The 13,670-nt window shown below is 41.5% G+C and overlaps 1 protein-coding gene across 4 annotated transcripts in view; it reads left to right on the top strand.

The window, feature by feature from the left end:
* The window catches only part of STK32A (serine/threonine kinase 32A), a 113,468-nt gene that overhangs the window by 69,318 nt on the left and 30,480 nt on the right, over positions 1-13,670 (top strand). For 3 of the 4 annotated variants that reach the window (XM_084778058.1, XM_084778057.1, XM_084778059.1), the window contains one exon: positions 10,537-10,574. In XM_084778058.1, the coding sequence (XP_084634184.1) occupies positions 10,537-10,574 (38 nt within the window). Of the gene's footprint in view, positions 1-10,536; positions 10,575-12,470; positions 12,592-13,670 lie in introns of those variants that run through there. The other variant, XM_084778060.1, reaches the window with a different exon arrangement.

Here is a 13,670-nt window from a genome sequence, read left to right as displayed (position 1 = left end):
AACACTTAGATGCCTACTCTTCTTAAAATCTATCACACTGTCTTTATGTACAACTTAATCTTGCTAGAACTCCCTATAGCTCGCTCAGTGGTTACTGTATACCAGTCTCTTTTGTAAAGACTTTTCCAGAACCAATTTCATCTTCACAGAAACTCTCTGAGGTGAGTAGTTCCATAGTCCTCCCTTTATTGCAGATGAGGAAACAACAAGGGGAGGCTTATTAACTTTCTAGAGTCAGCCAGAACCAGGCTAGGGTTAACCCTCAGGCCATGGGACATCAGTGGCATTCTAAACTGCCTGGTTATATGGAAACCTTCCTTCTTTCTTGGAAAGATAACCTCAGTTTGGTAGCCAGGACCCAGGTGAGTGGTCAGTGCTTGGTCTAGGTCTGTTACAATGATTATGTTCCCAGCATCCCCATTTCAATATGGATATGAGGCCTTGTGGCTAGTGACTTCTTCAAAAACAAAACAAAACAAAACAAAGCATTGGCTTCCTGAATAAAAGAGGAGAGACCCAGTTGGTGATGCTGGGTTCACCTTCTTTCTATCCTAGAGCTATCAGCCAGGTTTAAAGCTGCAGCAAAGATTCTGAGATCAAAAACCAACAAATCAAATCACTAATGAAACAGTATGGCAAAGTAGAATTCGAAGCTGTGTTTTTGGTGACTGTGTGGGGTCAGCGCAGAAGCGTGGCTACATCATTCCCTCTGGAGTGTTTCTAACTGATTTCACCCTGCTCAGATTGCCAGGAACAGGAACATGTCAAGCACATCTGTAGAGTAAAACACATTAGGTTTGTTGGTATTTGTTCCAAAAGAAAAGGCTGCAAAGGTTGGGGACTGGGAATCACAAAGTATGAGGAAGGGCTTCTGGGGTGTTAGGGCTGTGCTGGGTACTGTAAGAACTGAGTAATTAAGCACCCTATTCCTTAGAATTAGGTCTTTCCAGAAAATAATGCAGCAACTGGGAGTTTTTATCTAGGAACTGGGGGAAGAGGGTGGTCCGTGTCTGTCACTCATAAAGACACAGCTGCTATTCCACAGCCACTTCTGTGGTTGCCTAGTGCCTTTCTTTCATGCTCAGGCATGATGACACAGTTGCAGAGCTGCCTTCCTCTCTCTGCTATTGTCACAGAGCGGCCTTCCAGTTCCATGATCAAAATCAGAGCACGGAAGCCCAGCTCACTGCACAGGAGCACATCCCGGCTGGCCGCAGTCAAAGCTGCTGTGTGCATCCTCACACTTCTTGCATAAGCCGGAGAGGTAAGCTTATTGTCACTTACATTTTAAAAAAAAAGAATGCAAACAAACCCAAGGTGGCAATTAATACAGGACCTGACCAGGCATCCTGAACTGCAGTTTTGCTCATTTAAGCAATTTGCATCCGTGCACGTCTCCTTGTTGCAGCATCTGCCCAAGCATCTGTCCTCTGCCTCTAGTGTTCAGTACCCTGCAAGCACTTCTATGCGCCACCCCAGTGTTCTGATGCTTGCTCTCTCCTTCTGTGATTACATCACTTACCTGCTTGCAGCCATAACATTGCATCCACTCAAAAATAGGTCTGCATTTACGTATTCAATGTTCTAATCCTGGCTCTACTCCACTCTTCAATAGCTATGGGGTCTAGACAACTTTCCAGTCTCTCCTGAATTCAGCATCACTATCTTTAAGGTCAAAATGATAATGCTGTTTACCATCAGGTATGTGGTGGAGCAGTGGAGGAAGTACTTGAAATAATATTCATAAAATACTTCTCATGGTTCTGGGCAAGTGATACATAATTGATACAGACATTTCATTATAACCTTGTATGCTTTATAGGACAGTAAAACAAAACAGCTCAAGGCATGGAGCAGCTGGTTGTATTCTGTGACTTGTTTCCTAAACAAGGCATGTGTGCTTGACATACAAATCCTGCCATCCCCAGGCTCGGTGGAGTCACAGTCTGCTCTGCAAAGACAGATGTTTCTTCTAGCTTTGTCTTCTTTTTAATTCTCTTGGCATCTGGAGAGTTAATTTGCTTCATTTTCAAATGACAAGTTTATTTTTCCTTCTGCTAGAGAGGGCGCCTTCATCTCTGGAGTTGAAGTACAGCAAATTACTTTTTCTTTCTAACCAAATACTTTTCTCCATCACCTGATTGTTTTATACTAGTTTGTTCCCTTGGATTCCCTCTTACTTCTAGATGCGTTCCCATCCCAAGGCTGGGGCATTTCTTTACTTTAACCCTATGGAGTTGTCAGTTCACTGTGGTCTCAGGGGCTGTGTGAGTTGTCCCAAGTTGCTGATGCTCTGTTAGCCAATGGATGTGGGTTTCCACCAGAGTGGGTCTGAATTGTAAGTTCTAGTGGTAACAAGTGAGGATTGAATTATGCTAAGCCCCAAAGGAGAATTATCCATGGGCAAGCATTATTTCCAAAGATTGCAATGTTTTAAAAAAAAATCTCACTATTGGGGTCATGGAATGCTGACATACTTCTCACACTGGGGTGTCTGTCCTCCCCGCTGCTGGGAACCCGGGTCATCAAGAATGCATCTCATTCTCTCAGAGAACAGATTTTCCTCCACAGTAAGAAATTGAAAACTTTGAAAAAATATGAAGTAGAGTTAGATGTCTAGATTGGTCTATTTTTTCATTGCTATAACAAAATATTTGTAGCTGGGTACTTACAAAGAAATGGATCTTATTTATCTTGTATTTGTAGGCACTGAAAGTCCAAACGCCATAGCACGGCGAAGCCCTTGTGGCTGGGCAGACATCTTACGGCAAAGGGCACCACAAAGGCAGGAATTCAGGGAGTGGAAGAGATCACATGGTGACCTAGGAAACTGGAGTGTGAGCTACATGTTTCCAGCTTTTCACTAGGCTCTGCCTTTCCAAGTTCAACGTATCTTAAACTGCATTCACACATCTGGTCTTTAACAACGCATCCTTAAACTAGAATATGTGTATGACTTACAAATGTACAATAGGAAAATATAACAACAACAACAAAAAAAACTTACTCTAGGCCAACTTGGGCCACACCCAACCCTTCTCTCATCTTAGGAGATGTAAGGAATGGAGGTCCCAAATGTAAATCAGGTTTGCACCAGTTTGTGGTGGTGGTTCCAGCTCTGCCAGGTCTCATCTGGCAATCTTGCATAAACAATGTCATTCCCTTTTCGTCCATCTAAATGGGGTGATGCCTGTAGGACAGAGCTGTTCTGAGGTTTGGAAGATACTTGTTTATTAGATGTTCGTAACACAGCTGCATGGCAGAGACAGTAAGGACCACAGCTGGAAGCAGTGTCGTTGCTTGTTCCCAAGCATCCCTTCTGTGTTGTAGTCAGGAACTGCTAATCAATTACAAGCTTCCTTCTCTTTGTCCATGGAAGCCTTTCTCATTTGCATAGGCAGAAACAACCAATTCGATTGGTCCTTTACATAGCTGAGGAAAGAAAAAAAACCCAAACAAACAGGTGGCATAAGCCCCTCCTCCGCCGTTACAACCTTGGTGATTGTGAGAATAGTGGTAGGTTATTGGCTGGCGATCAGTTTTGTGTTGCTGACTTATTTGGAGGATGAATAAGGAACAAGAACTAACTGGGGGAGGGGAGGGGCGGGTGGTGGCAGTGTCCTTTAGAGCAAGACTAGGTAGACCACAAAAGATCAGGGCACAAAGATTTTGGAGGTCAGGCTGGCCTCTCTGTTACATTCTGCACTTAAATGTAGCTTCAAGTCAGACCCTTTCAAGCCGTGGTGACAGCTGTGTCACAGCTTGAGAATTCATTGTGGTCCACACTGGCACTGGAAATGTGGGCCTGCAGAGAGGTTCTTCTCTGTCCCTTGAATTAATGAGTCTGTTAACTCCTCCAACCACTCTCCACTAGAGTTGAGTCTGGTTTCCACAGAAGGCCCTTCAGCATCTGCTCCCTCCTGCCCTCTTCCCACTCTACTGAAGAAACGCACCTTTCTTAGGTGAAAAGAGCTTAGGCGGTGCGGAGCAGGAGAAGCAGGGGTTCCAAGGTCAGTGTCTAATGTTTGTGGCTTTTGTTTGCTAAGGGGTGTGTGAGCTAAAGGGTTAAGAACAAATTGATCAGAAAGTCAGACTGTAAGAGAGAGGGAAGCTGTTTTGGGAGAGTACATTGGTGACACAATGGGAAATGATGGGAAAAGAAAGTCATGTTATTTAGGGCATGCAGAACGACACTTCCATGCATCCTTAAAACTCCTATCCTCATGATCCCTCCACAAATAGATACTGCCTCCTTAGCATATAATGGGGGTGCTAGCTGGAATGAAAATTACAAAACATTGTTGACCTCAATAGCCATTTGTACCTAAAATATCAAATATGTATAGCACATTCACTGAACATTAGAAATATTCACTGTGATGCTGAGAACCCACAATGCCTTTATCCAATCCTTTGCTAATGGTGAGAGATGCTCGAGAAGACACAGCAGACAATTGGTAAGACAAGGGTTAAGTGCAGGTGTAGATTTTAGTTCCTCCCATGGCTCCACCTTTATTCCTTTTCTTTCTCCTGCAGAGTTTAGACCATGTGTGCAGATAATGAAGGAGCAGGTGTCTTAGAGAGCTTCAACCATAGGACCCAAAAGTCCACAAGAAGCAAGCAAAACTTATGAAGTTAAATTTAGAGCAAAGTATCTGGTCTAGGACACAGTCTGGTCCAGGAAATTTTGCACTCTGCTTCCTGCTTCAACATACATTGTGCTTATAACTTCTCCTCTCATCCACCACCTCATGCTTTTACTATAGGACTAACGTAATGACCACTAGTCTTTGTGTGACTCTCCAAATCTTACATATTATTCACATGTTTGTATTATATATAATATATTAATTTAAAATATTAAAAATTATATATATATATATATAATTTCCCCCCTAGAACTTGAAGATGGCTCAGCTTGAGGATGTGCTATACAACAACATAAACAAAAACAAAACAAACCTGTTATCTAGTCAGAAATTGTGGGGCACTGGGGGTGTTGATTTGGGTTTGGCTACATTGAGTTCCTTGTTCCCTATTCTCACACACCCTCTGTGGGATTGCAGGGTGAGCAACTTGACTCCATTGAAGGTGCAGGGAAGGGATGTAATTACTCAATTAGACTCTGCTAATGTCTTGTAAAGTCACTCAAGTGAGACTGGCAGATATATCAGTTCCACTTGGACCCTGCCCCAGGGAGCATTGTGTTTCTTCCTTGCTATTTATATTCCTTGGAAGGTAGAAACAGCTGTCTCAGTGAGACGCGGCTTTTTTGTTTGTTTGCCTTGTCAAAGCGAAATGTAGTAGAGTTCCACAGAATGTGTGCGTCCCCAGACATGTACTTTTCCACTCTCCAAATCCAAAGCCCCTGTCTGCAGTCATATGCTCTCACTGCACAGCGCTCGACCTGTCATCCCTCACCCTGACCCATGCTCATACACTTACTAAAAGGGGTCAGGCTTGCAGCAGGAAGACAGTGAATGCAGTGTAAGCGGCATCAAAAAACCTGTTGGAAGCTTTTGTGTTATAGCATTTAGTACCAGGACTCACACATCATTTTTATGATGACCATTTACTTAAACACTTTGCTCTGGGCACTTTTATGAGCCCCAATGGCTTCTGCTTTAAGCAAGAGACAAACGTGCCTTTTCTCAGAGAACTTACATCCTAGTAGAAGAGAGAGAAGGAATGAGCAGAGCAGATCAACAGGAAACAACTGGTTCTAACGGTGTTTTACTAACCACATGACCTGTAGCATGGTTAGGATGGTCTGGTGCGGGGCAGAGTGCACCATGCTCTCAGCCATGGAAGTGGGGGGGAATCAGGACTGTGGGCATAAGGGGCTGTCTGGAAAAGGGGGATGGAGGCCAGGGAGCTGGCATGTGGTAGAGTTTTGCCTGTATATGAGGTAGCAGCCAGCAGTGTCACTCTTATACCTGTGGGGTGGAAGCCAGTGGGAGCTCAGGCAGGGAAGGCACATGGAGGAAAACAAAGGTACCACTGTAGTGTTTTTTCAGTAGCAGATTGGTAATTCTGTTACTAGTTTATCTATTGATGCTTAAAACGTGTAAGAGGTGAAACTTGATCGTTTTCAGTGACAAAAACACAGTGACTACTTGAACATGGTGGAAACTATAGCCACCTTACATCTTCAGAGCTTTCCTATTGACTACTGTGAATAATAACACCGCTATGCACATGGGCACGCAAACCCTTGCACAAATTCTCATTCAAACCTTTGGCTTAGACGTTTAAGCTATGAAGCTGTTGGATCGTGTGTTATTTTCATACTTTATATTCTGGGAGATCCCGATGCTATTTCCAGCAATTCTATTCTAAAGGTAGACTTATCAAGAGTTGCTAAGCAATTGGTGTTAGGAGTTCAAAAAAGAAAACTTCCGAGATAGTTCAGTGTTTTCAGCTTTAAGACAGGAGAACTACGGGGCCAGGTATTGGGGTAAGGAATTCTGGAATCATTTTGGTCTTGTGTGGTTGAGGGTTGTGGATAGACAGTGAAGGTTCTGTTCAACGAACTTTGTGTTTTTCATGTATCTTATGCAGATGAGACCATCAGATGAACAATTTTATGTACTTATCTGTAATTCCAGGGTAAGGACTAGAAATGTGCTTCATGTGCATTATCATTTGGAATGTAAATAATATTTAAAATCATAAGACTAAATGCAGCCATTTAGTGGAAGGCAGATCTGCATAGACCAAAACCTTGATAGAGCCCAACGTTCAGAGCTTTGAGCCAGAAGATGCCAGCAAAGGAGGCTGAGGAGGGATCTTTGAGGTAGAAGAGACCCAGTAACCTATGACTTTCTAAGGCATGAAAACAAAATGTGTCATGAAGGAAGGGGTGATTACTCCCCGGAAAGTGTAGCATAAGTAACTGTGTGGTGATTGGATTTGGCACAGTGAGGGGAGTCAATGTACCTGACAGGAGTAATTTCAAGGACCCAAGGAGATGGAAGTCTGTTCAGGATCTGGGAAGTAGCAGCTGCTGTTACCAGGTCCCCCTGTCAGTGTTCTATTCAGACTCTTCCTCAAGGGAAGAGTACCATGTAGCAATGGGTGGAGGTGTGTTGGAGTAGATCCTATGGTAACATACTTCTATAAAGGAGAAGGAGGAGTTGGTGTACAATATGAGGACATTCCCTTAAGGGAAAGCGGGAAAGGGAAGAGGATAGGACTTCAGGTCCCACAGAAGAGCTGGTACACCATAGCCTAAGAGAGGACGATGGCAAGCCAGAAGGTATGGAGTCTGCAAGGTTCTCTGATGTTTGTGAATTGACATGCTATGGTCACCCACAGAGAGAAAGCAAGGGGTGACGGCATGGGGGTCTGAGGAACAATCAAAATGTGAAGGGACTTCAGAGTAGGCAAGTGTCACAGCATTGCCCGGCACACTGATACTTCGATATGTACACTCATTATTATTTCCATCCTATTGTTCACTGGGTTGGGTTCCTTCAGGAGAGCATAGATGTATCATTTTAGTCTCAAGAACCTTTTGAATCTTGGAGAACTTTACTGCTGATTTCTATAGTGGCCAGACTCACACCCCTTCTCCCAACAGTGTACAAGGCCCATCACATCCTCAACATCATCCATTGTTGGTGGTGTTGTCTTCTTGATTAGTCTCTAAATGTGGCTGTTTCTCTCAAAATGTCAGAGAGGAACCCAGTAGTTCTGGACAGACACAGCGTGTGATGGCTTATGCCTGAATTTTGGTAGAGAGACCCCACAGCTTCCAGCTTCCTGAGGAACTTCAAACTTATCCTTGTCTGTTGACTACTAAGTTAAACCATATTAGAGACAGCTATAAGTGAAATCACCATCTTGGGAAAAATGGTTTCATATTCTGATTTACTGTAGTGTACTGAAGTGTAGCTGAAGAATAAAATTCAGAAGTAGAAAACTCAAACTTGGTCTAGCAGGAATATTAATCTAACTCTCTAAGTTTCTTTTCAGTTTCTTTTTTCTTGTGCACGAATAAATCATTTTATCAAACTGCAAATTCACCTCTACTGACTTAGAAGTTACCTCATTATAGTTTTCAAAAACTGTGTAGTTAGATCCTAAGCTTATGTAATTTATTCTAATGCTTTAAAAATCCACATTTTTTATTAGCTTTCCTCATATTCTTCCTTTCATGTTGAGATAAACATGCCCCTTTACCATTGCATACCTCGCTGGTCCAGTTCCTTCTGCATCTTTTTTCATCTTCCTCATCCCCGAGAGAACAAGATCTCATTTCTCTCCCTGTTATCTGAGTACCGTGGCTTACCCAAGTGCGTAACTACCTGAAGATGAAATAAACATAAAATTAAAGTAAAAACCCCATATAATCAATGAATTATTCACCTTTCTAATATTCTCTCTATAATATTCTCAGTTTCACGGTAAGTTCTGGGAAACCTAATGGACAAAAAGATGAGAAAGTGCAAAAAGAATCAACCTCGATAACTGAAGGCCTTAGTGGTAAAATCACAAAATGTGAAACCTGTGGTGATTCATTTCGGGCACGAACCCTCATAAGGACAGGCAAAGAGATATTGGTATTAGACTTACCATACCCAACTTTTTCCTTCCTGGGGCTTTTGCTTTGCCGGAAAACACTGATGTCAACTGGATACAATCTGAAAATGGTGCAAAGTGCTGATGGCTGCTTTACCTCAAGCTTCCTGCCACAGTTTTGGTGGTGTGCAGCAGCATCTGGCTTATCCTGTTGGGTCCACCTTCTTTGTGCTAGAATTTCCCCCACGTCTCCCTTAGTGACCACCACAGACTGGGACTCTATGTGCCACCCAAGAAACAATCTCCAGCATCAAGGATGTCGTGAGCCTGAGTGTGTTGAAGCATTGCACATGAGTGTGGCACACGTGACAGGGAAGTCGAAACCACATCCACACATTTGGTCTAGCATTGGGGCGTCATGGAAGGTTTCTTGCAGGAAGTGAAATCTCTGATGGCCCGGGGTAAAACTGCCAGGTGTCTCAGTGCTGTAGTGAGAGGGTCAGATACAGGCTAAAGAGCAACAACTCTGGTAATGAGCAGGCAAAAGCTTACAGGGAATATGTTAGAGGCTCCCACAGGTATTTATATGGCTGGATCACAGAACCAGATAGCACAATGGCTTCCATGACGTGTGAGAGTTTGGACCTGATTCTTCAAACAAAGGGTTTGGAGGCAGGTCTGCAATATTACAAGAGCGCTTAGCCACAGACACATGCAATTTGAAATCCTGTTACATCATCTTTTCAGTAAATTGCACCCTATAGCACAGTAAAGCATCCTGCTGCAGAGAAATGTGATTCCTCTATAGATCATAAAAGGAAAATTTCAGGATTAACAAATTAATTCATGCCACCTGAAGGCTGGATGTAGCATGTACCGACTTCTATTTATGATTAAGCATTTTTTTTAAAGCTCATTAATTTCACCAAGAAAGGAGGATGTCCAGCCTTGGTCTGTCAAAAGCTAAGGTCACTTTTTATTCTGACAACATAAAAGCCACTTGACCAAACTGATAATGTGTTCCCAAACCTGTTTCAGAATTTCTTCCCTAATGGCTTTTGTGAATCTAGGCTGAAGCATTTTAATGGCACATTAGGGAAGGGTAGTGAAAATCTGAGCAAGGAGAAGTGTGGCTTGTTATAAACTACAATGCTAGTCACTGATGGAGGAGAAGCATCCAGTGTAATCATTTCATGAGAACATTGAAAACACTATTGGCCATCAGGCTTCCTATTGTTATCTCAAAACACCTTCTACTGGAAGAATGGTTTTCACTTCCCCTAGCCATCTTTTTAGTATCCCTTTCATTTCTAATAACATAGGCATATTTTAAAGGTACACACCATTAGGCTTTGATAAATAATCATTCATCAATGTTGAGTTGATAGGAAATGAATTGAATTTGGAATAAATTGAAATAATTATACATAGTGAAATGAATATTACTATCAAGAAAATTACCAGGACCTTCTCATGCAGTTACCTTTTTGGCTTTGAGTGATCATGTCAGAAGTTGACCATCTATCTCATCACATTTCTAATATACAATGTAATGCATATTAATTATGGTTATCATGTTATACATAGTGCATAGATGATTGATCCCTTTTACTACCCTTAGGACAGTAATTAAGCAATTAAAGGCATTAAACCATGTGTAACTGGGATTTCACAGGAAGACAATGGCTAATACTATTCAAGCTATTTTATGTCAATGTGAATGTTCCATAATTCCCTGTGGACCAGTACTTTCATGCTATAGCAGTTAAGAGTCTTTGTGAATAGGAGAAGTCCAGGTTCAGAGCCCAATTCTTCTATCTATTAACGTGTGAGCTGGGGTGGATCCCTAGTGTTCTAATTTGCACAGCTCATGTTAACTGTCTCGTGGATTCTCTGACCTTGGAAATGAATGCTAGTACAGCGTGCCATCCCTAAATAGGACCCACTGAACACTTTTGCTTTCACTTTGTTTTATTATGAACCATTTTATCTTTTCCTTATTTCCTTCCCTAGGGATATGAAACCCGACAATATTTTACTTGATGAACATGGTAAGTACATGATTTGCTTGTGATCATCTACATGACAGGAATTCACAGCACATGGATTACTGTAGCTCGATTCATCTGTCATACACACACACACATGTATTGTATATAAACTTCATCTGTGTGTAGGAGAGATGAAATAGGTAAACGTTAACAATGAAATAATCCAATATTAGACTCTTAAATAGCATTGAATTGACGTAATGAGAAAGGCACTCCTTACTCATGGTTTTTCCAGGACTACATCCCTCCCAGAAAATGATCTGGTTGTTTTAGTACTAGTTTTCCTTAATCTTGTTCACTGAAAGACAGAGCTGGTCCAAACACAGAGTGTTTGACAGGTAATACTATCCTCCAGTAACTGAGATGATTTTGTCAATGTATCCCTTCATTGTTTGCATTTTCTGTCTACATTTATATGAGACATCAAGGCTTATGTGCAATATTTTCATTTAAGAAAGTAAACAAGCTTAAAGAAAATATATAATATAGGCAAAATAGTATTATTGGATCCAGTTATGAAATTGAGAGGAAAATGGCAAGACTCATGAAGGAGACCGTGAATAACTGGAGGTCAAGAGCTCTGGTTAAATACATGCTTTTGCCAACATAATGAAACATGCATAGTCTCTTCTTAACATGTTTTAGAACTTTTTATTTTTATGTGTAAAAGTGTTTCACCTGCAAGTATGCTGTGCACCGTGTGTGTGCACTGCCGGAAGAAGGCATAGTATCCCCTGAAACTGGAATTACAGATTGCTGTGAACCCCATATGGGTGCTGCTAATCAAAACTGGGTTCTCTGGCAGAGCAGCAGTTCCTCTTAATCACTGGAGCATCTCCCCGTCTCTTTCCTCAACATTTACAAAAGTCTGCTTGGACTTATTGGTACTACATCAGGGAATACTGTATGGCATAGAGCTGCGTGGTGTGAATGAGAGGGCGCTGCTCTTGGCCACTGTTGGCAGTAAGTGTTTCCAGGTTCTTGGCAACTTACTAAGATAATTGAAAAGGTGCGCACAAATGACAAAGCAGTTTTATTTAAAGGTGCAAAGGAGCAGTAGCCTATTGGAGATAGAATGTCCAAGAACCCCCCAATTATTGTTGGAGGCTTCTTTTTATGGGGTCCAGGAGAAAGAGTTGCTTGCTAGGAGGAGGGTCTTTCCGTCTCATTTAAAAGGCACGTGTGTTGTAAACCCTGCTTATTGTGGATGTCCTTTCCCACAATGCATCTGATTTTAATAACATGCATGCCCAATTTTGCAATACATAAGAAAGTAAATAGGGGTTTACCTATAAGCTCACTCAGAGGGTACAGCTGCCTTAATGTACACAAAACCCAAACCAGTTTGGGGTAGTTGGCCAATTTCTCTTCCTCCTTTATTCCTTACTGTATCTTAAAACATGTTCAAATAGGAATGGGTATTGCTATACGACTGCCAAGGAGCATCGCACTTTATGTAGAAGCAGGGTGTACATGCACATTCGTGTAGGTCAGGGTTCCTGGGTTCCTGGGTATGTTACTAGCAAAGTCGTGAGTGTGACTCAAGCCCTGTGGCATCCCAGGTTCCTCAGCTGCCCCTACTGATTCAGCAGTAGCTGTTTCATCCTTGTTCTGTGTTAGAAAACTTCTGCAAAGCAAACGTAAGTCTATAAAGACCCTTCTTTATTGAACTTTGATAAGCAGGATTTGCAATTAGAACAGAAAACTCTAAGTTCCACTTATTGCTTATTTCTTATTTGCCTGCTTGAATGGCTCCCACCTAGGCTCAGAGAGCTAGAAAAATCCTTCGTGCATGGCCTCTGATCTCAAAGCACAAAGTCATTACTTATTTATGGACTGTCTGAAGGGACTTTTTTCCCCACTTCCTTCCAATGGCTTATTTCTTTACCTTTATAGCTTCTGACATTTTGGAACACATTTCTGAACCTCAGAAATGCGAGCAACGCTGAGACTTAGCGTGAAGGTGACCTTCGTGAAAACACCATCTCTTCCAGCCTTCTGTGGGAGGCATGGTCCTCCCATGCCTGGTTTAAATGCATTTTGCAAACCTTCATAGGTGGGGAGAAAGGCACCCTGCAAAAGCCACCCTTTTGTAATTTAGACAAAAAGCAACTCTGCACCACCAGCCATGGCTGGCCAAGCAGAACCAGGTTTTGGTCCATTCCTTACCTTTTTTGACAGACGGCTGCCTTAGGCAAGATTCCTGTCACTTCATCATCTGTAAAGGCTCTGATAGAGACCTTACCAATGGAAGCATTTTCCATTCCTCTTTTAATCTTGGTTCTTAAAACAGGCTTCACTGTGTTTTTATGCGTTTGCATTTCTTCTCATTATTTTTTCTTGGAAGTTTGGTGATTCTACATTAGGAAAAAAGTGAGTTAGTTTAGTCATACAGGGAGCCTACCCTTGTGAAGGGCTGATTATAATGTTGTTTAGAGTATCAATACCAGAGCCAGATTACTTTAAAACCCAGTTCACTAGTACTAGCTCTCAGAACTTAGTTAAGTTGCCTCAAACAGTCTCCATGTCTTCAATTCTTTGGAACACAAGAGTACTTACATTTTACCATCATTAGAAGCATTGATACAACACTGACAAAATATGATGCAATATCAACCATTAAATCTACTGGTATTCAGAGATATTAATAATGAGTGGTTATTGGTTCCTATTATTTTGATGTTGGTAGTGTTAGAGAGAGTGTATGTGAGCTTCCTTTCTTTTGTTTTTGTGGATGTGGGGTATTTCCTTTGTTTTCCTAGGTAAAATTACCTTCCTTGGGCTAGAGTTTTCCTTCTAGTATCTTCCGTAACGCTCGATGAGCTATGATAGATATTGATTTACATTCAGAATTTTAGACTCACGAGGATAGGAAAGATGTTTTCTTCAAGATTGCTAAATACAAATAGCCAAAACACTAAGAACATAACATTTATATAATTCCTGATTGTTTTGTGGTTCTTCTAGATGTACGTAGTTTATTTATGTGTAATAATATAAATGTATACGTAAAAAAGAAATATAATAAAAAATAAATAAAATTTTAAAAAAGAAAAAGAAAAAGAAAACCTCTTAGAACCAAATGGAAGTGAGACT

This window comes from Acomys minous (genome assembly GCF_964271855.1).
Source record: "Acomys minous genome assembly, chromosome: 4".
NCBI classification, from domain to species: domain Eukaryota; kingdom Metazoa; phylum Chordata; class Mammalia; order Rodentia; family Muridae; genus Acomys; species Acomys minous.
The sequence above is the reverse complement of the archived record's forward strand: the minus strand, read 5'-3'. Positions and strand labels throughout refer to the sequence as shown.